General features: G+C 45.4%; 1 protein-coding gene across 3 annotated transcripts in view; it reads left to right on the top strand.

Annotated features, from left to right (window-relative positions):
- The window catches only part of FBXO36 (F-box protein 36), a 90,499-nt gene that overhangs the window by 13,742 nt on the left and 48,944 nt on the right, over positions 1 to 27,813 (top strand). For all 3 annotated transcript variants that reach the window (XM_068280503.1, XM_068280501.1, XM_068280502.1), the window contains exon 2: positions 25,742 to 25,850. In XM_068280503.1, coding sequence (XP_068136604.1) covers positions 25,742 to 25,850 — 109 coding nt within the window. The remainder of the gene's footprint in view (positions 1 to 25,741; positions 25,851 to 27,813) is intronic.

The raw sequence follows: 27,813 nt of genomic DNA, 5'->3' as shown, positions 1-27,813 counted from the left end.
GACTGGACTTGCCCCCTGCTGCCCGGCTCATTAACATCTTGGAATATGCACTGCTTTTGCGTCTCTCCTCGGCGCGTAGCGGTAGGCGGACCACGCGGCCAAGCGCGGGCACTAAAACCCGAAAACCGCGGATACTGACGATCACCAGATCGTCTTCACAGGAACCGCAGTTTCGGTTTTAAACCGGAAAATCGTGCAGCCCTAGTGGGGTCCCACAGGGGTCTGTACTGGGTCCAGTGCTCTTCAATTTATTTATTAATGACCTAGTAGATTCAGTAGTGAGCAATGTTTCTATTTTTGCAGATGATACAAAATTGTGCAGAATCACCAACTCTCAGGAAGATAGGGACATATTGCAACAGGATCTGGATAGGATGGCTATATGGGCACATAAATGGCAGATGAAATTCAATGTTGAAAAATGTAAAGTCATGCATTTTGGTCGTACCAATGGTCTAGCACAATCCAAAATAAATGGGATACAGTTGGGGACATCAAACTTGGAGAAGGACTTAGGAGTACTCATCGACAACAAGTTAAATAATCACACTCAATGCCAAGCCGCTGCAGCTAAAGCTAACAAAATTTTCGGATGCATTCAAAGGGAAATAAAAACTCGAGATGCTAGCATAATATTGCCCCTGTTTAGCTGTCTAGTAAGGCCACATCTGGAATATGGAATTCAGTTCTGGGCACCACATTACAGGAAAGATATTGCAGTTTTAGAGCAGGTGCAGAGACGAGCAACAAAATTGATACGTGGGATGGAAGGTCTCACTTACCAAGAAAGGTTAGATAAACTGGGTTTATTTAGTCTAGAGAAAAGATGCCTTAGAGGGGATCTAATTAACATGTATAAATACATCAGAGGGCAATATAAAAGCTTGGCGGATGAGCTTTTTGTCCCTAGGCCTTCTCAAAGGACTAGAGGACATGATCTGCGCATGGAGGAAAAACGTTTTAGCCATTTATTTAGGAAAGGGTTTTTTACAGTAAGAGTGATTAAGATGTGGAATGCATTGCCACAGGAAGTCGTTATGGCAAACTCTATACCTGCATTTAAAGGGGGCTTAGATGCTTTTCTTGCATTGAAAGACATCCATGGCTACAATTACTACGTAATGCCCAGTGATGTTAATCCAGGGATTTTATCTGATTGCCATCTGGAGTCGGGAAGGATTTTTTTTCCCTTTTGGGGCTAATTTGACCATGCCTTGTAAGAGTTTTTCGCCTTCCTCTGGATCAACAGGGATATGTAAGGGAGCAGGCTGGTGTTGTACTTTGTTCTCTGGTTGAACTTGATGGATGTATCTTTTTTCAACCCAAATAACTATGTAACTATATGTAACTATGTGCTTGTAGCGCTCGCACAGCAGTTAGAAGGTTCAGCGCATGCTATGTTGACAGGACCGCACGCTACACTGACAGGACCACTCATAGCGTGCATGTGCTAATATTAACCCACACTGTTTGTGCGCAGTAGCTTTAATAAATAAGCCCCATTGTGTTTTGTTTTACACCTGAGGTTGAGCCAAGTACATACGCTAGATGACAGATGACAGTCTCGGCCAAGAATCCAGTGTGTTTATCGGTGTTGCCCCAACATCACTTAAAAATCTGGCATGACAGATCACTAACAACAGAGGCCTTCAACTGACTCCTGAACTCACTGTTCCCCTTCTCACCTCGCCTGCCAGAAGCCACTCCAGCATGCACCAAGCCATTATCCCTCCTCCACCTCCATAGATTAGAGGCGCCTATACTCTATCCCCTATGCTATCAAGGCATTTTGTATTGACCTGAGGAAGCAGGCCATGACCTGTGAAATGTGTTGTCAGATTGCTTTTTGAATAAAAACTTTTTTTTCCAGTTGAACTGGTTTCTATATCTTCTGGAGAGGTAAGCAATTACCTCTCTTTTTTATTATATAATTTTTTATTTGCATTTAAAAATACTAAAATAGAACATACATTGGGCGCCTCCATCCTACCCACTACCAGTTAGACCTCCTTTGGAGGTAATAGCTTTGCCGTTTTTCTGGAAAGTCTATCGTACTACAGGAGAGCGACCATCCAGTATCCAGCAAGACCTGGAGTACCGAGCAGGAACGGTTAATTCCCTGCAGGCCTATACGGTGGTTGCAGGAACTGCAACCCACCATTGTGAGTATATATTTATATGATTTTATCCTCCCTATGCCTAATGATACTGCACCAATGGGTTCCCGGTCTCTCCCTACTTCTCACCTAGGTATTCTTGGCCCTTACAAGAATCACCAAAAGGAAAAAAAACCCTATTAAAGGCAGAGGATCAGCGGGACCTCCAGGCAATGTGTATTGTTTAAAGAGTCTGAAGTGTGCTAAAAATGAGGTTTTTACTTTAAAAACCTCTGTAACATAATTGCCCCTATTAAAACACTGCATCTCCACAGCTTTAGGCTGCAGCTCTGCCTCTACATGCGTCTATCAGCAGGGATCGCCACCTCTCCCCGCCCCTCTCAGTCTTCTTTCACTGATAGGGGCGGGGGAGAGTCGGCGACCAGCGCTGATTGACGCGCATGGAGGCAGAGCTGCAGCTGAAAGCTCTGCCTCTTTAGGGCAGCAAAATCCACGACCAAGAAAGTCATGGATTTTGCCAGGGGAGTTTGGGGTGATTTATTCCTTACTCAGCTGTGGGGATGCAGCGTTTTAATAGGGGCAATGATGTTAAAGAGGTTTTTAAAGTAAAAACCTAATTTTTAGGAGACTTCAGAGTCTCTTTAAAAGGAAATAAATATGTCATCCTCCATATGTTTCTCAACTCATGTTTTCTTTTAACCAAGTTGGACTTTCTTGGCCAAACAATATTGTTTTCCAAGATGTTCTGCTGCAGGCATAGCTGCACCCTTGTGTCGTCTGAACACGCTGCACACTTAGCTGAGCCTGTTCATAGCTCTCCTATTTGTAGTCACTAGCCGCAGTATTATGTGTATCATGTGTCCAACAGCACTCTCACACAGTATGTGTCATTTTCTGGGTTCACTTGTAGTAAACCTCACATGCACAATGGAAAAATGGCTTTGCCAGCACATCATGTTCTCAGTTTTTCACTGTCTGAGGAAGCTGAGGGGGCGGCAGAATCACACTGTGCTGCTATTTAACTACAACAGTGATGTTCTTTATTTATGATAAACTCAGCCAGAGAGTTGACAAGTGTGCATTTTTTGGCTTATGGCAGATCAGCACCGTCTGTAAGCCGCACTTGTGTGACACAGGCAACACTGACTCTGAGCACTGTGCCAGTTAAAAGGTGGGCTTGAGCTATCAGGCATAGGGGGTTTTAAATGGATGTTTCCATATCTTCCTACACTCTAAGTGAGGATAAAGGGCCTTTAACAAGTACATTTAGCATAAAATAAGAGTAGAAAAAACGCATAAATCAAAGTAAACATTCAGGCAAATATACTTGCAGCAGTAGCAACTTTATGCATACATGAGATTTCTGGTTGTGCCCTGGCCCTTATACCACAAGGCATAGGCCTAACAGTATTTCTAAAGCAGAGGTAGGCACACATTGGCCTACCCATGTCCCATACCAAGCTTCATCCCAGTACAATACAATCCACCACTGCCCATCTCTGAAAATAATGCCTGGTATACATGCACAAGGCCTGATGCCTGGCAGGGATATGTATTCTATCCCCTAGGCGACAGTGCATACCTGAGGCTTTACAGATGTATAGCTAGCATCCAGACTAGCAATGTGTTCTGTTGCTATGGGGTGGGGAGGAGAGCTGACAGTGTGGGCAGTGTGAGTGAGAGAGCAATGCCCTCAGTTAGCAATCGGTTGAAACGATCCATGAGGCAGATCACTAGCATAGGCATGGGGAGGTCGAGGCCAATTTGCACATGCTAGAATCTCAGCAGAGGCAGTGCTGATCTGCCACCTCGGGCAAGAACTATCCATTGTGCGTACATGTAGGGGACTAATTTGAGGTTGTTTGCCAGTCCCATTAAAGGAAACTAAGCACCAGAAAAAAAAGGTTTTTAAAATGAACCTACCCATTTGGGAGGTTCATGATGGAGTGTGCCGTTTAGGGGTGGGGTTTTGGGTGACGCTCACTACTTACTTACGGGGTGCTATTGCTCTGGCCCCTGGCCCATATGGGATGCACCATCTTCTCCACTGACCAAAGGCATCTACCGGATTTTATAGTTCCGGGCAGTGTCTCGAATGCGTGTAGCAATGCAAGCTGAGAAATGTAGCCCGTGGATGCGAGAACAACTCTGTACTTGCATCTATGGACTACATTTCCCAGCATGTATTGCAGCACGCCCGCAAGAACTGGAAGATTTGGCAGATGGCGATTTGGAAATGATGGCGCATCCCTAATGGGCTGGGGACCAGAGGAGCAGCACCTCATAGGTAAATAGTGAGGCTCAACCCAACCCCCACCTCCCCCTTTTTATAATCAGTTATTCTTTAAAGCCCATCTCTCCAGGCTGCTAACATATACAGACATTGTGTCTACTGAGACTGTGCTCACACTGTGGCTACTGGACAGGTATTGTGCTCACACTGTGGCTACCTACAACAGGACACTGTGCTCACACTGCAGATAGTGAGAAGGGTAGTCTGTGCTCATGCTCACACTGCGGCTACTGACAGGAGGACACTGTGCTCACACTGCGGCTACTAACAGGAGGAGACTGTGCTCACACTGCAGCTACTGACAGGTACTGATCTCACACTGCAGCTACTGACAGGAGATGACTGTGCTCACACTGCGGCTACTGACACGTACTGAGCTCACACTGCAGCTACTCACAGGAGGAGACTGTGCTCACACTGCAGCTACTGACAGGTGGAGACTGTGCTCACACTGTGGCTACTGACAGGTGGAGACTGTGCTCACACTGCGGCTACTGACAGGGGGAGACTGTGCTCACACTGCGGCTATTGACAGGAGGAGACTGTGCTCACACTGCAGCTACTGACAGGTGGAGACTGTGCTCACACTGCAGCTACAGACAGGTACTGAGCTCACACTGCAGCTACTGACAGGAGGAGACTGTGCTCACACTGCGGCTACTGAGAGGAGGAGACTGTGTTCACACTGCAGCTACTGACAGGTACTGAGCTCACACTGCAGCTACTGACAGGAGGAGACTGTGTTCACACTGCAGCTACTGACAGGTACTGAGCTCACACTGCAGCTACTGACAGGAGGAGACTGTGCTCACACTGCGGCTACTGACAGGTGGAGACTGTGCTCACACTGCGACTTCTGACAGGAGGAGACTGTGCTCACACTGCAGCTACTGACAGGTGGAGACTGTGCTCACACTGCGGCTACTGACAGGAGGAGACTGTGCTCACACTGCGGCTACTGACAGGAGGAGACTGTGCTCACACTGCGGCTACTGACAGGTGGAGACTGTGCTCACACTGCGGCTACTGACAGGAGGAGACTGTGGTCACACTGCGGCTACTGATAGGAGGAGACTGTGCTTACACTGCGGCTACTGACAGGAGGAGACTGTGCTCACACTGCGGCTACTGACAGGTGGAGACTGTGCTCACACTGCGGCTACTGACAGGAGGAGACTGTGCTCACACTGCGGCTACTGACGTACTGAGCTCACACTGCAGCTGCCGACAGGTGGAGACTGTGCTCACACTGCGGCTACTGACAGGAGAAGACTGTGCTCACACTGCGGCTACTGACAGGAGGAGACTGTGCTCACACTGCGGCTACTGACAGGAGGAGACTGTGCTCACACTGCGGCTACTGATAGGAGGAGACTGTGCTTACACTGCGGCTACTGACAGGAGGAGACTGTGCTCACACTGCGGCTACTGACAGGTGGAGACTGTGCTCACACTGCGGCTACTGACAGGAGGAGACTGTGCTCACACTGCGGCTACTGACATGTACTGAGCTCACACTGCAGCTGCCGACAGGTGGAGACTGTGCTCACACTGCGGCTACTGACAGGAGAAGACTGTGCTCACACTGCGGCTACTGACAGGAGGAGACTGTGCTCACACTGCGGCTACTGACAGGAGGAGACTGTGCTCACACTGCGGCTACTGACAGGTGGAGACTGTGCTCACACTGCGGCTACTGACAGGTGGAGACTGTGCTCACACTGCGGCTACTGACATGAGGAGACTGTGCTCACACTGCAGCTACTGATAGGAGGAGACTGTGCTCACACTGCAGCTACTGATAGGAGGAGACTGTGCTCACACTGCGGCAACTGACAGGAGGAGACTGTGCTCACACTGCAGATAATGGCAGGAGGAGACAGTGCTCACACTATGACTTATGACAATTAAGGATATTGCTGGGCTGGTGCCCAAATTACTCATTGGGTGCCACAATAGCTGTAATTCACATGATGATGGTGGGCAGGGGCGGCGCCAGGGGGGTGCTGAAGCACCCCCTAAATTTCTCCAAGCACCCTATTAGCACCCCCTAAAAAAACAGGTGCTGATTTAAAAAAAAAATGTTTCGCAGCAGCAATATGGTGGCACGCTTTAATTTTTTGCCCAGCCCCTGCAGCCCACTAGCCCAGCCCCGTCTGGCACTCACACTGTGCTCAGGCTCCCTTGCTGTGTGCGGCCGCGGCGTCACAGACTGACTGACGGAAGACGTTCCAGTGCGCAGCGCGCGCTGACGTGACGTCATTCGGCCAGGCAGCATAAATCTGTGCACGCCGTGTGGTGTTGGCGTGGTAAGGGCGGAGCCATTAGGCGAGAGGAGAGAGGAAGCCAGCGCGAAGATGAGCGAGACTAGAGAGTGCGTCAGACTCAGTGAGTGGACTGGAGAGAGGCGAGCCAGTCCCATTGTGTGAGTCCCCCAGCCATATTATGTATTTATAAATGGAACTGGCATCTTCTGCAGCATTTTACAGAGTACATAATCATGTCACTGAGTCCTCAGAGGAGCTCACACTCTAATCCTGTCAGTCTAATGTCCATACAATATTTGTATAGCAGTAACATCTTATCAAGCACTTTACAGAGTACATAGTCAGGTGCTCGGAAGAGCTCACAATCTAATCCGAGCATACTCTTATGTCCTACCATGTAATTATGTATTTATGAATTTATATAGCACTGGAATGTACTCCAGCACTTTACCACACACCCGCTTTTGGCCACGCCCCCTAAAATTTTTCTGGCTAAGCGCGCCGCAAAACCTTGCTCCCCCTCGAAATTTTCCAGCACCTGCATAGCACTCCCCCCCCCCCCTTTCCCCCCAAAAAAAATCCTAGAGCCGCCACTGATGGTGGGTACTGTTAACCACAAAGCACGTGGCACCACTGACGTTAATCCAAGTTAAACAAGAATACAGCAAGTGCTTAAAGAAAAACTCCGACCAAGAATTGAACTTTATCCCAATCAGTAGCTGATACCCACTTTTACATGAGAAATATAATGATTTTCACAAACAGACCATCAGGGGGCGCTGTATGGCTGATTTTGTGCTGAAACCCCTCCCACAAGAGGCTCTGGTACCGTAAGGTACTCTGGGCAAACTGCCACAATGTAACAAGGTTCACAGACAGGAAATGGCTGTTTACAGCTGACTGTTAAAGCCAGAACAGCTAGAAACAGCTACATAATCTGCCCACAGTAACAATGTCACCATGTAATACATGTCAGAATGTGAATCTGGGAGAGGAAAGATTTTACAATGAGCAAACACTGACTAAATCATGTATACATAATTATTGTAAAAATGAAGCACTTTTTTATTACATTATTTTCACTGGAGTTCCTCTTTAACCCCCTTGGCGGTATGAAAAATACCGCCAGGGGGAAGCGCAACAGTTTTTTTGAATTTTTTTTTTTTTTTATCATGTAGCGAGCCGAGGGCTCGCTACATGATAGCCGCTGCTCAGCGGCATCCCCCCAGCCCCGCCGATCGCCTCCGGCGATAGGCGATCAGGAAATCCCGTTCAAAGAACGGGATTTCCTGGAGGGCTTCCCCCGTCGCCATGGCGACGGGGCGGGATGACGTCACCGACGTCAGCGACGTCGGGACGTCATTGGGAGACCCGATCCACCCCTCGGCGCTGCCTGGCACTGATTGGCCAGGCAGCGCTCGGGGTCTGGGGGGGGGGGGCCGCGCGCCGCACCGGATAGCGGCGATCGGGCGCGCGGCGGCGGCGATCGGGGTGCTGGCGCAGCTAGCAAAGTGCTAGCTGCGTCCAGCAAAAAAAAAATTAAGCAAATCGGCCCAGCAGGGCCTGAGCGGCACCCTCCGGCGGCTTACCCCGTGTCACACACGGGGTTACCGCTAAGGAGGTTAAATTAGACTCGCTTTACTAAAGCCAATCGAGTATTCCAATTCTTCAGAGTCACCAAGAACCCCTATATGAAGGAAAATCCAGCCAAGCACTCTTGGGCCCCATTGAGGGTTCTGCCACTCACTACAGCGTGTGCAGAGCTACCACTCGGGCTGAGTTGGCTTGATTGCATTTCAGTTGGTGACAGAAATGTTGAGCGCTTCATTGAATTTAATAAAGTGCATTTATATGCAGTGCTTTCCACATTCTTTCACCACTGAGAGGGTAATCCCTAGTTTATTGATGATATTTGCATCTTTTTCTTACACTACCAGTATTGCTATCTTGTTAGTGAATGAGTGAAGATCTGGAAATCATGGATTTCTGTCCAGAGACTCATGAAATGATCAGAGGAATGCTGACTTTATTTATACTTACATCTTGCTTAAAGCTAGTAGTAGGGGGAAATTAATCAATACATTGCAAAATGAGAAGTAAAAAAAATAGAAGATAGATCAAAAAGTGATTGTTATCAGCCATGTAATTCGTACATGCTGTTTGATCCACCGTGAGCCTGCGGGTCATCATCTTTACTGGGAAAAAAAGCCACTCGACAGCACCAGCTGCCATTATATTTTAACACGTCACCTAACAATAGGGTAAAAGGAAGGATATGTATGAGATTATTTACCACAATGCAACAAAAATAGTCATGGCCATAGCCCTAATTCACCACAATATCAACCAGATAGAAACCTCCCTTCCCCAAAGCAAGTCATTTCGGTGCACACTCACTGCCGCGCTGCACCTGACCTGGGTGCCGTCATATACGCTGCACGATTGCTGGATCCCCAATTACTTCTCCATCAGAGTTGCTATGACTCAAAGGGGGAATAATATTTATCGCCACCTTGCATTTCAGCAGCAGAAGGGTGAGCCGTTGTTTAGCTCACCCTGCACCCAAATGACTGGGTGGTGTAATAATATGTACTGCCCCATCTCTCGATGATCTATTCAAGAAAAGGTAAAGATTTCTTGTGGGAAAGGGGGTATCGGTTGCTGATTATGATGTCCAATCCTGGGTTAAAGTTCCTCCTTAACTACTTTCGGACCGAAATGATTGAAATCTACACCCTGTTTTGGTGGCTACCTGGCTGGCAGGGCGTAGATTTCAATCAACCGACCCCGCCCGTTCTCGCCGCTCCCAACAATCTCGCCGCTGTTTCCTCGCCGCAGCTTACTCGCTCTGCCGTCTCTATTAGAGATGGCCCGAACGGTTCGCCGGCAAACGGTTCCCGGTGAACTTCCGTGGCATGGAAGCGTGACATATCTTCCTCCTCCTGCTCTGATTCTGGCACCCCACTTAACACTCAGTCGGCCGCCACCACCAAAGTGCCATCACCCCAGGGCTCAGTGGTGTGGAAATGTTTTTGTGTGTCTGCCTCAGATGAGAGCAATGCCATCTGTACTCTCTGCCACCAAAAATTGAGCCGTGGAAAGACCAAGACCCGCGTAGGGACAACTACCTTACGAAAGCACATGATTACAAAACACAAACTGCAATGGGATGACCACCTGAGGGAAAGCAGCACACACAAGCAAATCCACACACCGCAGTGGAAGATATGCAGTTATTTCTCAAAAAAGGCGATACCCAAACTGTACCGTGATTTTGAAAGGCAAGTGGTGTCATGTCTGGCACACAGCGTTGGGTCAAGGGACCATCTGACCACGTGGTCTGCAAAGAGCACGGTCAGGCCTGCCCGAAGACTAAGCCAGTCCCCACACACAACATCTCTGCCTTCACGCCGTGTGACTGCCTGCCCCGAGACTAAGTCGCTCCCCACACAGCATCTCTGCCTGCAGGCCGCTTGACTGCCTTCTCCACCACCACAAACAGGGTCCAGGACTCCAGGTGGACTCCTGAATTTGGCCGCTATACTAATTTATTTTTTGGTGCGTGTACATGCCTGCCTAATGTTTCTGGCTGTACTGCAGCTGCAACAACAAAATAATAGGCATGTACATGTGCCAATTCCCCTTCATGATCATTACCTTGCCGTGGTGAAGGGGCTTGCATATCACAATGAAGCAATGACCGCAGGCTATATGAGTGTCTCAGGGGGGGCACACCCAAAATAATAAGGTCGTTGCTTCATTGTGGACAGACCAAATTTGATCAGCTGGACAATCACCTCAGCCTGGTGACCATATGGGCTTGAAAACCGCTATCGCCTGCACTCTCGCCATGGTGCGCACCAGTCCAGAACTGCCGTCGCAACACAAACAGCTGTTTGCGGTGCGTTACACAGTGAGTTTGGTGTGTCAGTGTGAAGCAGTACACTAATTACACTCCCTGATTGATGTATACACATGCAAGATGTTTTAACCACTTGAGGACCCACCCTTTACCCCCCCTTAAGGACCAGCGCTGTTTTAGCTGATCTGTGCTGGGTGGGCTGTGCAGCCCCCAGCACAGATCAAACACCAGGCAGAGCGACCAGATCGCCCCCTTTTTTCCCCACTAGGGGGATGATGAGCTGGGGGGGTCTGATCGCTCCTGCCTGCCTGGGTGTTGCGGGGGGGGGGCACCTCAAAGCCCCCTCTCGCGGCGAAATTCCCCCCCTCCCTCTCCTCCCTCCCTTCCCCGGAGATCCGAGGCTGCACAGGAACGGATCTGTCCTGTGCAGCCTCTAACAGGCTCCTGCCTGTCATGTGACAGCGATCCCCAGCCGCTGATTGGCCGGGGATCGCTGATCTGGTACAACGCTGCTACTGTTAGCAGCGTTGTAAAAATGTAAACAAAGCAGATTATTTCCGCTTGTGTTTACATTTAGCCTGCGAGCCGCGAACGGCGGCCCGCAGGCTATTCACGAAGCCCCCCGCCGGGGATTGACAGGAAGCAGCCGCTCGCGCGAGCGGCTGCTTCCTGATTAATTAGCCTGCAGCCGGCGACGCAGAACTGCGTCGCTGGTCCTGCAGCTGCCACTTTGCCGACGCGCGGTATGAGTGCGCGGTCGGCAAGTGGTTAAAGCACGTTAGGCCTGCAATTTAGCATTCAGTGTGATTACTGCCTTTAAAACGCTGCTTTGCATCAAATCCAGATTTTTCCCCAGGACTTTTGGCATCTATCCCACTCATCCATGCAAAAACTCAGATGTTAGACCCCTTGAAACATCTTTTCCATCACATTTGTGGCTAGCATAAATTTTTCTAGTTTGCCAAGTTCGCCTATCCATTGAAGTCTATTGCGGTTTGCGGAAGTTCGCACGAACCAAACTTATTGCGGAAGTTCTCGAACCCAGTTCTATAACGGCAGAGCCCTGTGAGCAGATCAAGAGCCGATGTCATTGGCTCCTGACCCTGTCTATCAATGTAAGCCGCTCCCATTGGCTTACATTGATAGGCAGGGTCAGGAGCCAATGAAAGCGGCATACAGACGGCAGAGTGGGTGGCCTAAGTTCCCGACGTGCGGCAGTGACGGCGATTGTGGCAGGTATGTGTGGCTATTCGTCTGTGTTCCGCCGTTTCTGGTACCAGCGGTCTATGGTCCTTAAGGGAGCAGAGACCACTGGTACTAAAGTGCTTAACCAGTTCACCCCCAAGGGTTTTTACTCTAACGGACCAGAGCAATTTTAACTTGTCAGTGCTCCTCCCTTTTATTCCCTAATAACTTTATTACTACTTATCACAAGAAAATGATTTATACCTCGTTTTTTTCGCCACCAATTAGGCTTTCTGTGGGTAGTACAATTTGCTAAGAATTTTTTTATCCTAAATGAGTTTTAATGGGAAAAAATAATTATTTCTCCGTTTTCAGCCATTATAGTTTTAAAATTAAACATTCTCATGTGGTTAAAACAAACACCGTTTATTTGCCCAGTTGTCCCGATTATTAAACCGTTTAATTTATGTCTCTATCACAATGTATGGCGACAATATATTATTTTGAAATATAGATGTTATTTTTCTGTTTTGTTTTTTTTATTCTGGCCATAATTACCAGCCCCTATATAATAAATTAAAATTAATTTTCCCCCATAAAATATAGATTAAAAAAAGCTGAGTCCCTAAGGCAACTATTTATTTATTTATTTATTTATTTTAAGCTGATTTTTATTTACAAGTGTTATTTTTGGGGGAGGGAGGGTTGGAAGTGTTATTTTATTAATTTTATTAATAGTGTGTATGTACTTGTGTATATATATGTGTAATATACTTTTTGGCCACAAGATGGCGCTAGTGAACACTCTCCCGTATAGGAAGTTATCACTTTTTTTTTTTTTACTCTTTATTAAACTGTAACATTTCCTGTTTTTATGAATGGACGCGGCCGCTGTTTGCGGTCGCGTCCATTCACTCCAGGCAGTGTGATTGGGTAGAGCAGTGGTTCCCAACCTTTTCCGGGCCGGGGAACACTTTCTGACCATATTTTTCTACGGGGAACGGCGGCGGCGGGGGGTGGGTGTTTGCGCGACCTAGTGGACAGTGCCGTGCTATGGGGGGGGGGGCTGCATAGCTAGCATAGTTGCCCCAGTATAGGGAGTTTAGTTGCCCCAGTATGGTTAGTATAGTTACCCCAGTATAGTGCCCCAGTATAGCTAGTATAGTGCCCCAGTATAGCTAGTATAGTCCCAGTATGGATAGGTAGTGCCCCAGTATAGCCAGTAAAGTGCCCAGTATAGCTAGTATAGTACCCAGATAGCTAGTATAGTGCCCAGTATAGCTAGCATAGTGCCCAGTATAGCTAGCATAGTGCCCAGTATAGGTAGGTAGTGCCCCAGTATAGTGCCCAGTATAGCTAGTATAGTTGCCCCCAGTATAGCTAGTTTAGTTGCCCCCAGTGTAGGTAGTTTCGTTGCCCCCAGTATAGCTAGTTTCGTTGCCCCCAGTATAGCTAGTTTAGTTGCCCCCAGTATAGCTAGTACAGTTCCCCCCAGTATAGATGCCCAGGAGGGGGGGAAGCAGCGCTAGAAGGAGGGGCAGTGGAGGCAGCGGTGGGGAGGGGGGAAATATCCCCCCCCCTCCCTCACCTGGGACCCCTCCTTCTGCCTCTCTCCCCCTCCGTTTAGCGTTGGCAAGTGCGGCTCGGCGGCGGGGAGGCATACGGAGAATTACTCACCACTTCTGCGTTCCAAGCGCCGGCAACGTCATGTCGTCACACATCTCCGCCTTCAATACCGCCCACTGTGCTTCCGCTAATCAGGAAGAACAGTGGGCGGCATTGAAGGCGGAGATGTGTGACGACTTGACGCTGCCGGCGCTTGGAACGCGGAAGTGGTGAGTAATTCTCCGTATGCCTCCCCGCCGCCGAGCCGCACTTGCCACCGCTAAACGGAGGGGGAGAGAGGCAGAAGGAGGGGTCCCAGGTGAGGGAGGGGGGGGATATTTCCCCCCTCCCCACCGCTGCCTCCACTGCCCCTCCTTCTAGCGCTACTTCCCCCCTCCTGCACCCTAAAGTAGGTACAGGTCTGGCGAGAGGCCAGACCTGTACAGCACACCGGGCAACATGCCGCGGCACACTAGTGTGCCGCGGCACACTGGTTGGGAAACACTGGGGTAGAGGACTGCTCGGTCCTCTTCCCCAATCACTCAGCACGGGATCCCGACGGTAATGCCGGCGGTAGCGGCGCGCACACGAGCGGAGCGGCGGCGGAAACGCGCAACGTATTAAAACGTCATGTTGCCATTAACAGGCAAAAGCATGACGTTTTAATACGATACATTGCCATTAAATGGTTAAAGGACAACCAAGTTGACATGTGACATGATGAGATAGACATGTGTATGTACATTGCCAAGAACACAAATAAATAGGCTGTGTTCCTTTTTTTTTTCTTTCTTTGCATTAAAGAGGTAAACATCGGGTATGCAAGTGACAGTTTCTGTCCAGGTCAGTCTGGGTCAGTCAGACTATAGTATAACCCTCACTGCTAAGAAATTACAGCCATAAAACACTTTCCTGACTTCTGAAAGCAGAAAAGAGATAAAAAGGGGTCAAAAATTCATAGATTTAAGCTCTGACATACTTCGATGAAGGTGTTGAACAGAGACAATGAAACAGTAAAAACTAGATTTAAATATAAAATGAAACTGGAATAGCTAAAAAAGTCATTTTTAGGAGAAGAAAGGTATATACAATTACAAAAGTATATTAAAAAGGAGCGCAGGTGATAAATAATATAATGTAATAACTTTATTTTTATTTGTATTCAAAGAGAGATAATTCTCACAGTCCCTCCCCACACTACAAACACGCCCCGCACACATACATGGGAGGCATGTGGTGTCCTCATACACACCAATAAGATAGTGATATAGAAAAAAGATGCGAGCTAGTAGCTCCACAGTCACCGCAATTAAAATGGCTCCACCAGTAATCTTCTCATAAAAAATATATATATTTAGGTGTAAAATCAAGGCATGGGTCTGAAAAAATTACATTACTTATAGTGGCACTCCGGTAAGTGGTAAAGTAGATATCACTTGTATCATCAGGACTTTAATTCCTCCGATATCCCTTAGTTCAGCGGTTAAGCAGCCCACGGTGAGTCACTTGTTTCCTCTCTAAGACAAAAGACAAGCTCCAGAACCAGCTCCGCTGCACCTGCGCGTTAAGCTATAGCAGTGTCTTCGTTGTGCCCGTCAGAACTCTTGCGGGAAGTCGGTCCAATGTTCTAATTCGCCACTATGCACACCAGGAGGATTCTCGCTGTGACATCACCCCTCAGGGTTGCCGGATAGCTCTCGCGATAGCTGTTACGTTGTGCAGTTCACCTCACAGCAGCAACCCAGGTTTCCTGCGTTCCACCGTTCTTCCTGGTTTCCCAGGAGCTGTATAAGATAATTCAGGCCGTGACAAACGTCCTTTGATGGTTCAGACGACCTAGTTAGGTACTTTAATTGTCCGTGGGGCGCATCTCTGGACTCAGATTGACATGTTTCGTCAACTTCGATTTTCTTCACCAGAATCAGTACCTTTATAATGTTTAGTAGTCTCCATCTTTAAATATCATACATGCTCCTCCTCTTCCACACCTTACGTCCCTCCTACTATCCAGGATCTTGTCCTTAAGAATGTTAGGTGCATCTTGATTCAGCATAATTTTAACACATATATATATATATATATATATATATATATACATATATACAGTGGTGTGAAAAACTATTTGCCCCCTTCCTGATTTCTTATTCTTTTGCATGTTTGTCACACTTAAATGTTTCTGCTCATCAAAAACCGTTAACTATTAGTCAAAGATAATATAATTGAACACAAAATGCAGTTTTAAATGATGGTTTTATTATTTAGTAAGAAAAAAACCTCCAAATCTACATGGCCCTGTGTGAAAAAGTAATTGCCCCCCTTGTTAAAAATATAACTTAACTGTGGTTTATCACACCTGAGTTCAATTTCTGTAGTCACCCCCAGGCCTGATTACAGCCACACCTGTTTCAATCAAGAAATCACTTAAATAGGAGCTATCTGACACAGAGAAGTAGACCAAAATCACCTCAAAAGGTAGACATCATGCCAAGATCCAAAGAAATTCAGGAACAAATGAGAACAAAAGTACTGTAATTGAGATCTATCAGTCTGGTAAAGGTTATAAAGCCATTTCTAAAGCTTTAGGACTCCAGCGAATCACAGTGAGAGCCATTATCCACAAATGGCAAAAACATGGAACAGTGATGAACCTTCCCAGGAGTGGCCGGCCGACCAAAATTACCCCAAGAGCACAGAGAAAACTCATCGGAGAGGCCACAAAAGACCCCAGGACAACATCTAAAGAACTGCAGGCCTCACTTGCCTCAATTAAGGTCAGTGTTCACAACTCCACCATAAGAAAGAGACTGGGCAAAAACAGCCTGCATGGCAGATATCCAAGGCGCAAACCACTTTTAAGCAAAAAGAACATTAAGGCTCGGCTCAATTTTGCTAAAAAACATCTCAATGATTGCCAAGACTTTTGGGAAAATACCGCGTGGACCGACGAGACAAAAGTTAAACTTTTTGGAAGGTGCGTGTCCTGTTACATCTGGCGTAGAAGTAACACAGCATTTTAGCAAAAGAACATCATACCAACAGTAAAATATGGTGGTGTTAGTGTGATGGACTGGGGTTGTTTTGCTGCTTCAAGTCCTGGAAGGTTTGCTGTGATAGATGGAACCATGAATTCTACTGTCCAAAAATCCTGAAGGAGAATGTCCAGCCATCTGTTCGTCAACTCAAGCTGAAATGATCTTGGGTGCTGCAGCAGGACAATGACCCAAAACACACCAGCAAATCCACCTCTGAATGGCTGAAGAAAAACAAAAAGAAGACTTTGGAGTGGCCTAGTCAAAGTCCTGACCTGGATCCTATTGAGATGTTGTGGCATGACCTTAAAAAGGCGGTTCATGCTAGTAAACCCTCAAATAAAGCTGAATTACAACAATTCTGCAAAGATGAGTGGGCCAAAATTCCTCCAGAGCGCTGTAAAAGATTCGTTGCAAGTTATCGCAAATGCTTGATTGCAGTTATTGCTCTTAAGGGTGGCCCAACCAGTTATTAGGTTCAGGGGGCAATTTCTTTTTCACACAGGGCCATGTAGGTTTTGAGGTTTTTTCTCACTTAATAATAAAAACCATCATTTAACACTGCATTTTGTGTTCAATTATGTTATCTTTGACTAATAGTTAACAGTTTTTGATGAGCAGAAACATTTAAGTATGACAAACATGCAAAAGAATAAGAAATCAGGAAGGGGGCAAATAGTTTTTCCCACCACTTTATATATATATATATATATATATATATATATATATATGTATATATATGTATATATATATATATATATATATATATATATATATATATATATATATATATATATACACATAGGAAGTTCTTTCCAAAAATATATATGTTTATAAAAAATATACTAAAGAAAAAATAAACAATAAACATAATAATAAAAAAGGAAAACATTTTTTATAAAATTATATTTTATAAAAAGCAGGACACCGCTTCTCCCCGGGTACACTGCAAGAACTCTCCATGCAGGCCATACATCAATAAAAATCAATACTCAACATCCTCATAGGAACCCAAAAACCTCCATTTCCTCATTAAGTCCCTTCGGGGCCAGAGTCTCTAGGTTAAAGAGGAACTTCAGCCTAAACAAACATACTGTCATTAAGTTACATTAGTTATGTTGATTAAAATAGATAGGTAATATAATCCCTTACCCACCTTGTTTTAAAAGAACAGGCAAATGTTTGATTTCATGAGGGCAGCCATCTTTTTGGTTGAAAGGAGGTGACAGGGAGCATGAGACACAGTTCCAACTGTCCTGTGTGCTGATTACCCTTCCCAGTTGCTAGGCAACGTGAATAACAACATAGGAAATCCCATCATGCTTTGCACAGCATCGGGAAAAGAAGCCCAGGCAGTTTTCTTTGATGGGTGGAGCTTAGCTAAAATGCAGCTAAAAATGATGCTTTGGTAAGAAAAACGAAGTTCTGATGCTTTGAAACTGTTAAAGAAACACCAAGCCTTTTCACTTCTGCTGAGTAGTTTTTTAGCCTGGAAGTTCACTTTAAAGATCCATCTACTTTCCTACCTCGACATCTTGGCTATATAATTCCCACCCGTCGGGTCCCGTTCAATCATCTCTATTCCTATAAATCTCTTCCAGAGGACCAGGTTCTCCCCAGGGCCACACGGCCCATAGATGTTATCCATCTCCCAATGGGCCATGAATAAATTGGCATAACCTGGGGCGAACCTAGTCCCCATCGCTGTCCCACTCGTCTCGAGGAACCACTCCCCCCCCCATACTGAAAAAAAATTATGCCCAAGTATAAACTGGACTGCCTCCACAATAAATTGTTTCTGCTCCACCTTCAATTCTGAATCTTGAGCAAGATAATGCTCAACAGCCCGGATCCCCTGTTCATGCCGAATGATGGTATATAATGCTGTAACATCCATAGTACCCAATATCCATCCATCCTTCCATTCAATCCCATGCAAGAGATTAAGAACATGTCTAGAATCCTCCAGGTAGGCTGGAGTGTCTTTAACATATTTTCCCAGAACGTCTCAGGACAGCAACCCTGAGACTTGTCTCCATCCACTACACACTGGACAGGAACTAGATAAAAAGATTTGCATAATTGGTTAGGTAGCAGAACACATATAAACCCTCTCATGTCCTTACCCCCTCAGTTGTCTTCCTGTCCAGCAGGATGCTAGATGTGAGGGGAGTGCTGGCCACCCATGCTAGTTGCAGGAGCCGCGGCTTGGATGATCCCCTGGGTCTGCGCAGGCTAGTTGTCCGGGCGCGGGATCATGCAGCACGCTCTGCCTCCCCTGAGTGAACTGAGCGTATTGCGGAAGAGGATCGAGCGCTCAGGAAGTCCCGCCCACCTGTCATGTGACCGGCGCCGCACGTGACCCGACGCCGGAAGCAGGAAGTTCCTGGCCGGCGTGCGCTCCACGGAGAACGATGCTGCATGGAGTCAGCAGGCTGCTGACTAGACGGCAGAAGCGATGGAGGAAGCGCTTCTGGGAGCAGTAGTTCGTTTAAGGTATAGAGCCATTTCCTGTGGGAAAGGGGGCGGGCAAAATTGTTAAGAGCTATTTAAGCTGGGCTATGGTCACCATTTGGCTGTTGGTGACCATGGAGGCTGCCGCTGGATCTTCCTCCCAGGGCTCTGTGGAGTCAAGCTCCGTTCCCTCTCTGGTATGTGCATTAGTTATTGCTACATATCTTGTAAGAGAGGTTTATTAGGCTTCTTTGTGCTAATGGCTGGTATTTGTTTGTTGTTTCAGCCAAAAATGGATAAATCAGACTCTAAAGCTGAATCCAAGTCTGGATCAAGACAAGAAAGAGCTGATAAGCCTGAGAAGCCTGATAAGCCTGACAAATCTGTACCTCATTCAGGTTCAAAATCTGCGCATAAAACCCCTAAGAAATGTGCTATATGTGGGAATAAAATGTCCTCATCATCTAAGATACTATGTCAGGACTGTACACAGAAGGTGGTCAGAGATGAAACACCTACTATGATGGAAGAGTTAAAGGGTTGGATTAGGTCTGAGATTTCCTCTGCAGTGCAGACGATTAAGACACCTGAGACTACAGTTAATGTTGTTCCTACCCCTTCTCCTGCTATACACCCTGCACCTCCTTCAGACTTGCCAGGTCCATCAGGTTCAGTTTTAGTAGATGACCCTAATCTAAAGAGGAAAAGGAAAATAGATGATTCAGAAGAATCAGATATGTCAGAAGGGGAGTTGGAAATTTCCTCTCTTGAAGAAATTCCATCAGAAACTGAAAATTCTACTGATAAATCTGTTAAAAATAAGAAGTTTGCTTTTTCCACTGACTTTATGAAGGAGTTGTTAGAAGCTATGCACCAGGCTATGGGGATTACCACGGAACAAAGAACTTTGTCTCCGCTTGACCAGATGTATGAAACTCTGTCTGACCCTCAAACTGCTTTTATACCAGTACATAGTAGTCTTAAGGGAATTATCAAAAAAGAATGGGATAATCCTGATAAGAGAGCTTTTTGGCCAAAATCCTTGAATAAGAGGTATCCTTATAGTCCAGAAGACCAAAAGTTTTGGGGGGCTTCACCTAAGCTAGACCCATCCTTATCCAAGGTGTCCAGGAGGTCAGATCTTCAATTTGAAGACTTTGGAAGTCTTAAAGACCCAATAGACAAGAAGATGGATAACATCTTGAGAAGGGCCTGGGAAGCAGCATCCCTGAACTTCAAGCCTTCTGTTGCCTCTACAGCAGTAGCGAGATCATTAAAGCTGTGGCTAATTGAGGTACAATCCCAGATTGCTTCAGGGACGTCTAGGGAAGAAATTCTGAACTTTTTTCCAAAGATCTTACATGCAACTAATTATTTATCTGATGCAGCAGATGATTCTGTTAGGCTTACAGCAAGAACTACCGCCCTGGTTAACTCGGCCAGAAGGGGAATCTGGGTGAAAACCTGGCAAGGAGATACGTCATCTAAGTCTAAGTTATGCAGTATTCCATGTGAAGGGGGCTTGCTGTTCGGGTCTAAGTTGGAAGAGACCCTGGAAAGATCAGCAGATAAGAAGAAAAATTTTCCATATAAAAGGAAAATTTTTCGTCCCAATCGTTCCTTTCGTCCCTCAGAAAAGACGGAACAGAATAATAGAGGTTCCCAAAGAAGGAAATGGGTCCCTAACAAGACTCAGAGACCAAGAAATAACCCTCAGTACTCTTCCTCGGTGCAGCAACCAAAGCAATGACGCCAGGATTCCAGTGGGGGGCAGACTAGCGCACTACTACGAACAGTGGCAGACAAAATTCAAGAACAGGTGGCTTTTGAACATTGTCTTAGAGGGATACAGGATAGAATTTGTAGCTCCAACACCCGCCCAATTCTTTATAACCCCCTCCCCAAGACTACCGATCCAGGCCCAAGCTCTCCAAGACGAAATAAACTCCTTGTTAGAAAAGAGGGTCATACGAAGAGTGCCAAGATGTCAAGAAGGACAGGGGTTCTACTCGCCTGTATTCCTCATAAAGAAACCTCAGGGAAGCTTCAGATTCATCTTAAACCTAAAGAAATTGAACAAAGTAGTCAATTACAGAAAATTTCGGATGGACAATATCCGTTCAGTAGTTAACCTACTGCAGGAAGGAAGCTTCTTGACATCGTTGGATCTCAAAGATGCGTATCTGCACTTGCCTATTCATCTACAATCACAGCAGTTCCTGAGGTTTGCAGTGGAATTACAAGGAGAGGTAAGGCACTTTCAGTTTGTTGCCCTCCCCTTTGGTTTGTCATCTGCTCCGTGGCTTTTTACAAAAGTTATGGCTGAAATCTTAGCAGGCCTTAGACTTCAATCCATCCAAGTTATGTCTTATTTGGATGACCTTCTGATATGGGGCCCTTCAGTGGATACTGTGAGTTCCCAGACGTATATCACTATAGACTTCCTTCAGTCCCTGGGGTGGTTGATTAACTGGGAGAAATCATCCTTATTTCCCCTACAGAAAATGGAATATTTGGGGTTTCTAATTTGTACGAATAGTAAAAGACTTTTCCTGCCTGATAGGAAATCGACATTATTGCTAAAATCTGTTCTCTCTTTTCAGAACCAGAAGGCAATATCACTGAGGAAGGCTATGGCTTTATTGGGGACAATAACCTCTTCATTCCCAGCAGTTCATTGGGGTCAGCTGCACTCCAGAGTTCTACAGACTTGGATCCTATCCAAATGAGACAAACGCCTCTCCTCTCTGGACAAGAAATTCTTAATTCCATGGAGTGTCAAACAGTCGTTACTATGGTGGATCGAACCTCACAATCGCCTGGCAGGAAATCTATGGGAGTTTCCAACACAATGTATCATCACAACGGATGCGAGCTCTTGGGGATGGGGTGCTCATCTGGGTTCTCAGACAGCCCAAGGACAATGGTCAAACAGAGTTCGACTTCAGTCTTCAAACAGCAGAGAGTTGCGGGCAGTCTGGGAGGCTCTTCAAGTTTTCAGTGCCCAAATCCTGGAAAAACATGTGACAGTCCGCACAGACAACAGCACGGTGGTGGCCTACATAAACCATCAGGGGGGCACAAGAAGCAGGTTACTACAACTTCAATCTTCCAGGATGCTGCACTGGGCAGAGAGGAATGTGCAATCATTGAGAGCAGTGCACCTGAAGGGAACCCTGAATTGCTTAGCGGATTATCTGAGCAGACGGAGTCTCTCACAAGACGAGTGGAGTCTCAACGACCAAGTATTTCTACATCTGATAAAGTGGTGGAAGGTACCTCAGGTCGATTTGTTCGCCAGGAGAAACAATGCAAAGTGCCATCTGTTCTGCTCCCTGTGTCCCGAGGACGAGCCGTGGGCTCTGGACGCATTTTCAATCAGCTGGAGTCATCATTTGATGTACATCTTTCCCCCTCTTCATGTAATCTCCAAGGTGGTCAACAAGATTTATCGAGACAGGGCTCAAGCAATTCTGATTGTCCCATATTGGCCCAAGAGACCTTGGTTTGCGCCGCTACGGCGGTTAGCGTCGGAGCATGTTTTGCTCCCGGATCAATCTGACTTACTGATGCAAGGCCCAGCATGTCATCCCAATTAGGGATGCTCATTCGGATTCCACGGAAATGCAATTTCCGAAATTCCGATCGGAAATTGGATTTCCGCATCGGAATGCGGAAATCGGTAATGCAAGTGTGTTAGGCGGATTTCTGCCGGAAATCGCGGAAATTCTGCCCGACTTTAACATCGATTTTCTCAAAAACTATAAGGTCTTTTTGAAAACTTTTTTTTGCATCTTATTCAGAAGATTCAGTTTAATAAACCCTGAAAATTTGGTGTTTCTAGGACTTAAGGGGGATTTGCTATTAACTGCTAAAGTCGGCGGATTTTTACTGTAATGTAAAATGCAGAAAATCCGCATCTGCCTATTTTCTGCATTTTACATTACAGTAAAAATCCGCCGACTTTAACGGTTAATAGCAAAGCCCCCGTAAATCCTAGAAACACCAAATTTTCAGCGTTTATTAAGCAGAATCTTCTGAACAAGATGCAAAAAAAAGTTTTCAAAAAGACCTTATAGTTTTTGAGAAAATCGATGTTAAAGTTGGACGGAATTTCCGCGATTTCCGGCGGAAATTCCGCATTGGAATGCGGAAATTGGTAGCGGAAAGCGGAATCGGTATTTGGCAATGGCGGAATGCGGATTTACCGCGGAATCGGAAATCGGCATTTCCGACCATCCCTAATCCCAATCTGAAGCTCCTTCGGCTTTCCGCGTGGAGCCTGAATGGAGTCTATTGAAGAATAAAGGCTTCTCTAATAGACTATCAGAAACGCTTATACAAAGCAGGAAAAAGGTTACACGTCAGATTTACTATAAAGCGTGGAAAGTTTACAGTAATTGGTGTATTACCAACTCCAGAAATACGGCACAATCAAATTCTGTTTTAGAATTTCTTCAAGAGGGTTTTCAGAAGGGTTTAAGCATCAGTACCTTAAAGGTGCAAGTGTCAGCATTGAGTGTTTTCCTTGACAGAAAATTAGCGGAGGAAGAATTTGTCATAAGATTCTTTAAAGCACTGAAGAGGCTTCGCCCCGTAGTTCAGAACAGAGTACCTCCTTGGGATCTTAACACAGTCCTCCAGGGTTTATGTGATCCTCCCTTTGAACCTCTGGAAGAGAGTTCAGATAAGCATCTATCTCTTAAAACGGCGTTTCTCTTAGCCATAACATCAGCTAGAAGAGTGGGAGAATTACAGGCTTTGTCAATCTTAGAGCCGTACTGTACGATATCAGATGACAGAATTACGCTTAGATTGGATCCGGCTTTTCTACCAAAAGTTGTATCAAAGTTTCACAGGTCTCAAGAAATATTCCTTCCTTCCTTCTGCAATACACCATCAAATCAAAAGGAAGAAAGACTGCATCATCTAGACGTCAGACGATGTGTTCTAGAATACTTACAGCGTACTAGTTCTTGGAGACATTCAAATGCCCTGTTAGTGTTGTTTGCAGGCAAGTTTCGAGGTAAACAGGCTTCTAAGACAACCATAGCCAGATGGATAAAGCAGGCTATTTCCTTGGCTTATTGTCAACAGGGGAAAGAACTTCCAGCAAGATTGAAGGCTCATTCAACCAGAGCAGTATCAACTTCATGGGCAGAGAGGGCAGGAGCATCAGTTGAGCAAATCTGCAAGGCAGCCACCTGGTCAAGTCACAATACTTTTGTGAGACACTATAGACTTGATGTATTGTCTAGTGCTGATTTAAGTTTCGGCAGAAAAGTGTTACAGGCTGTAGTCCCTCCCTAAATATTATCTTGTATATCATCTCAGGGTTGCTGTCCTGAGACGTTCTGGGAAAGACCAAAATTACTTACGGTAATTTCTTTTCCAGAAGTCGGAAGGACAGCACCCTTATTGCCCACCGCTGTTTCTTATTAAATTTATTTTGAAGCATCATTATGTGTGGAGTCTTTTTGTACCAACTGAGGGGGTAAGGACATGAGAGGGTTTATATATGTTCTGCTACCTAACCAATTATGCAAATCTTTTTATCTAGTTCCTGTCCAGTGTGTAGTGGATGGAGACAAGTCTCAGGGTTGCTGTCCTTCCGACTTCTGGAAAAGAAATTACCGTAAGTAATTTTGGTCTTTTGAAGAAATGTGTCCACATACCTCGATAAGTTAGAAGTTAGGGACCCTATACCTGACACAATCGGCCTACCTGGGGGATCCACCAAAGACTTGTGGATCTTAGGTAAGTGATAAAAGATCGCTGCCCTAGGATGTGCAATATTAATAAACTCAAATTCTCTAGTATTGAGTATACCTTCTTGTTTTGCCGCCTTTAATAAGGTCTCCAATTGTTCACCAAATAGGGTACTTGGGTTATTCTTTAACCGCTTATATGTAGTTTTGTCATCTAACAGTCTATGGGCCTCTCAATCATAGTCATCTGTATTCTGTACAACAACCCTCCCCCCCCCCACCCCCCACCCCCCTTGTCTGCCGGTCGTATAGTTACCTGAAGTCTTCTGCAGGTCCCTCAGTGCCTGATTTTCTTTTACATACAAATTATTCAAGGAGGGTGGTTGGGGTCTTACTTTCCTCAAGTCCTGCTCTACATTCCTCTCAAAGAGCAACATTTCTTTACTCATTTCTTGGTGTATATGAGGACACCGCATGACTCCCATATGTGTGTGCGGAGTGTGTTTGTAGTGTGGGGAGGGAGTGTGAGAATTATCTCTCTTTGAATACAAATAAAAATAAAGTTATTACATTCTATTACTTATCACCTGCGCTCCTTTTTAATATACTTTTGTAAGGTAACAGTGAGTGGGGGTAGGGGTATACCCACTGAAACTAAGGTAGCAGCAGGTGGGAAGTACAGTCCATACAGATCATATTATATTATTATTGAGAAGCAGCGCCATCTAGCTATTGTTATTTTAGATATATACAATTGTTTTTCTCATTAGTTTATTTTCACCTCAGATGCCCTTTTAAGTTTGCGTAAAATTTTGCCAGCAAATTTAGTATTTCCTCTTTCTGAAAGAGCTAAACATCAGGTATGCAAGTGACAGTTTCTGTCTGGGTCAGACTATAGCATATCTATAGCATAACCCTCACTGATAAATTTCGCCAGCAAATATAGTATTCCGCATGTAATGCCTAGTACAACAGCGTCCATGTTATTATACTTGTTTTGATTACCTATAGCGCCATATACAGTATTGTTTGTTATTGAGCTTCTACACAAGAATGCCCTTTGTTGCATTACAAGCTTGAATTCTGTACCAGCAATATTTTAAAACAATTCCACCAGTTCTATGGAGCTATGCACAATATACTATTTTATTGAGCAAGATTCGTAAATAAGCTTGCTTACCTGATCATGATTTCTTTTCTTTTTTCTTTTCTTGCTTTTAGGTTATTTTGAGGTGGTGGAAAATCTCCCTCAGAAGTGAATTTCGAGAAGCGAGGCCCGGGGAGCACAAAGAATGTCACCAGGACTTTGTGGATGATCCAACTCTGCAAGGTGGGAAATTGCACTTAGTTAGGTGAAATTCCAGCTGACTGACTTTTTGATTGAGAGAAAATGGGTTACAGATTACCCTGTAACAGTTCAGCATGAATTAAAGAAGCAGTGGTTGAGGATCTCTCTGTAGTTTGTGCTCTGTCAATGCAAAAATGTATCTAAGAAGCACAAATCTGAGGTGTGGAATAGCTGAAGAGCATCAATCACCTTGTAGAAGCTCTGTAGTGTCATAAATGTCACAAGACTTTTGGTGGGGCTATTCCGTGGCTTTTTAGATATTTTTAGATTCCTGAAGGAAAAACAAAAATGATGTATGATCTGTAATCTGCTAATAGTAATTGTCCAAATACAGTAAAACTTCATATCTGTTGGCTGGCTTCCTAGCTTTCTGCTGTCTTCCTAGCCTAGTCTGGGCCCAGTAAAATAGAACCAGTGGAGTCCCTGCAGTCTTATGCTTCATATTCTTGTTAGAAGGATGGATGGAAAAAACATTTAATTCAGTTGTAACAAACTCACCTAGCAAGCATTCCAGCGATGTGTCCGGCTCTTCAGAGAGCTGGCCTAAATAGCCTGCTTTCTCCTCAGGCCAGCCTGACGTCCCCAGTGATTATATACAAGTGCACAAGCTGATGTCCTAGAGATGGGTGTGTACAACCATGTGCTCATCTCATTCCCCCCAGTGGCAGCGCCAGCCAACCAGAGGGGAACTGTTACTCAAGAACTTTGGTGAGTAGCCCATTAGTCATTCTGTTACGTTGGCAGCCAATCTGCCTGATTGGTCCCTTCTCCAATAAAGTTCAGCTCCTGTACCTTACCCTTAATAGCATTTAATTAGCTATGTGCTACTCTGTTGGGTATGACCATAGTATTGCCTTGTGTGCGACCATATGCTGATCTTTAACCTTGTATAGCTTGCCACCTGGACCAACGCCTGCTTGACCTGCTCTTTTCTAGCCTTCGGATACCATGAACTGCTAACCTCCCGTGTATGACCCTGCCCTTTACTGGCCAGTCTCCAGCTTAACATTTGGTACTTCTCCTTGCTTACTTGGACTGCCTGACTTTTGCCTGTGCCCTTCCTAGTGGTGTTCTGGTGGTACTTCTGCGTTCCCAGCCTTAAGGTGGCCACACATGATACAATAAAATGATCTGATTTTACTGCAATTCGATAAAAACGATCGAATCTCTCTATAAAATCGAAAGCTTTTTTTTTTTCATTTGACTGAAAAATCCGATCGGATTTCCCGTTTTCTTCTATTTTTATCGATCCGGAATGCCAGATATTTTTCTTCAATCTTTCTAAAGATTGTATGGTGTGTGTTAGATTGCCAATTTATTAATATACACACCCTGGCAATTTTGTCAGAGTATCCAATCATTTTTATCATAATTGGGGAAAACATAGGTGTGTGGTAAATTGGTCATATTTTTGAAATGTTACAATCAGTCAGAAAAATGGATTGCAATTCTTAAATTGAACAGATATTTAAAAAATTGTATGGTGTGTGGCCACCTTTAGTCCCTATATCTTGCACATTTAAAGGGAACCCGACATGAAAGTGATATAAAGGCTTCCATATGTATTTCCTTTTAAACAATACCAGTTGCCCGGCTGTCATCCTGATCCTGTGTCTTTAATACTTTTATCCATAGACCCTGAACAAGCATGCAGCAGATCAGGTAATCTGACTCTGATCTGATCTGGTTTTACTGAAATAGCCATATGCTTGTTCCAGGACTGCCAGGCAACTGGTATTGTTTATAAGGAAATTAATATGACAGCCTCCATGTACCTCTCACTCCGGGTTCCTTTTAAGGCCTGAGTGAAAATGAGTGGTGGGATGACACATATAGGGCTTGGTTCAGTAAGACAAATAGCACGCCTTATCAAAGTTAACATGCCTTATCAGAGTAGCATGGCGAGCGCTACAAACACGCAGGGGCTCAGGGCAGGACCAGTAGA

This window comes from Hyperolius riggenbachi, chromosome 4 (genome assembly GCF_040937935.1).
Source record: "Hyperolius riggenbachi isolate aHypRig1 chromosome 4, aHypRig1.pri, whole genome shotgun sequence".
Classification (NCBI taxonomy): Eukaryota; Metazoa; Chordata; class Amphibia; order Anura; family Hyperoliidae; genus Hyperolius; species Hyperolius riggenbachi.
This window is presented reverse-complemented; position numbering and strand designations above follow the sequence as displayed.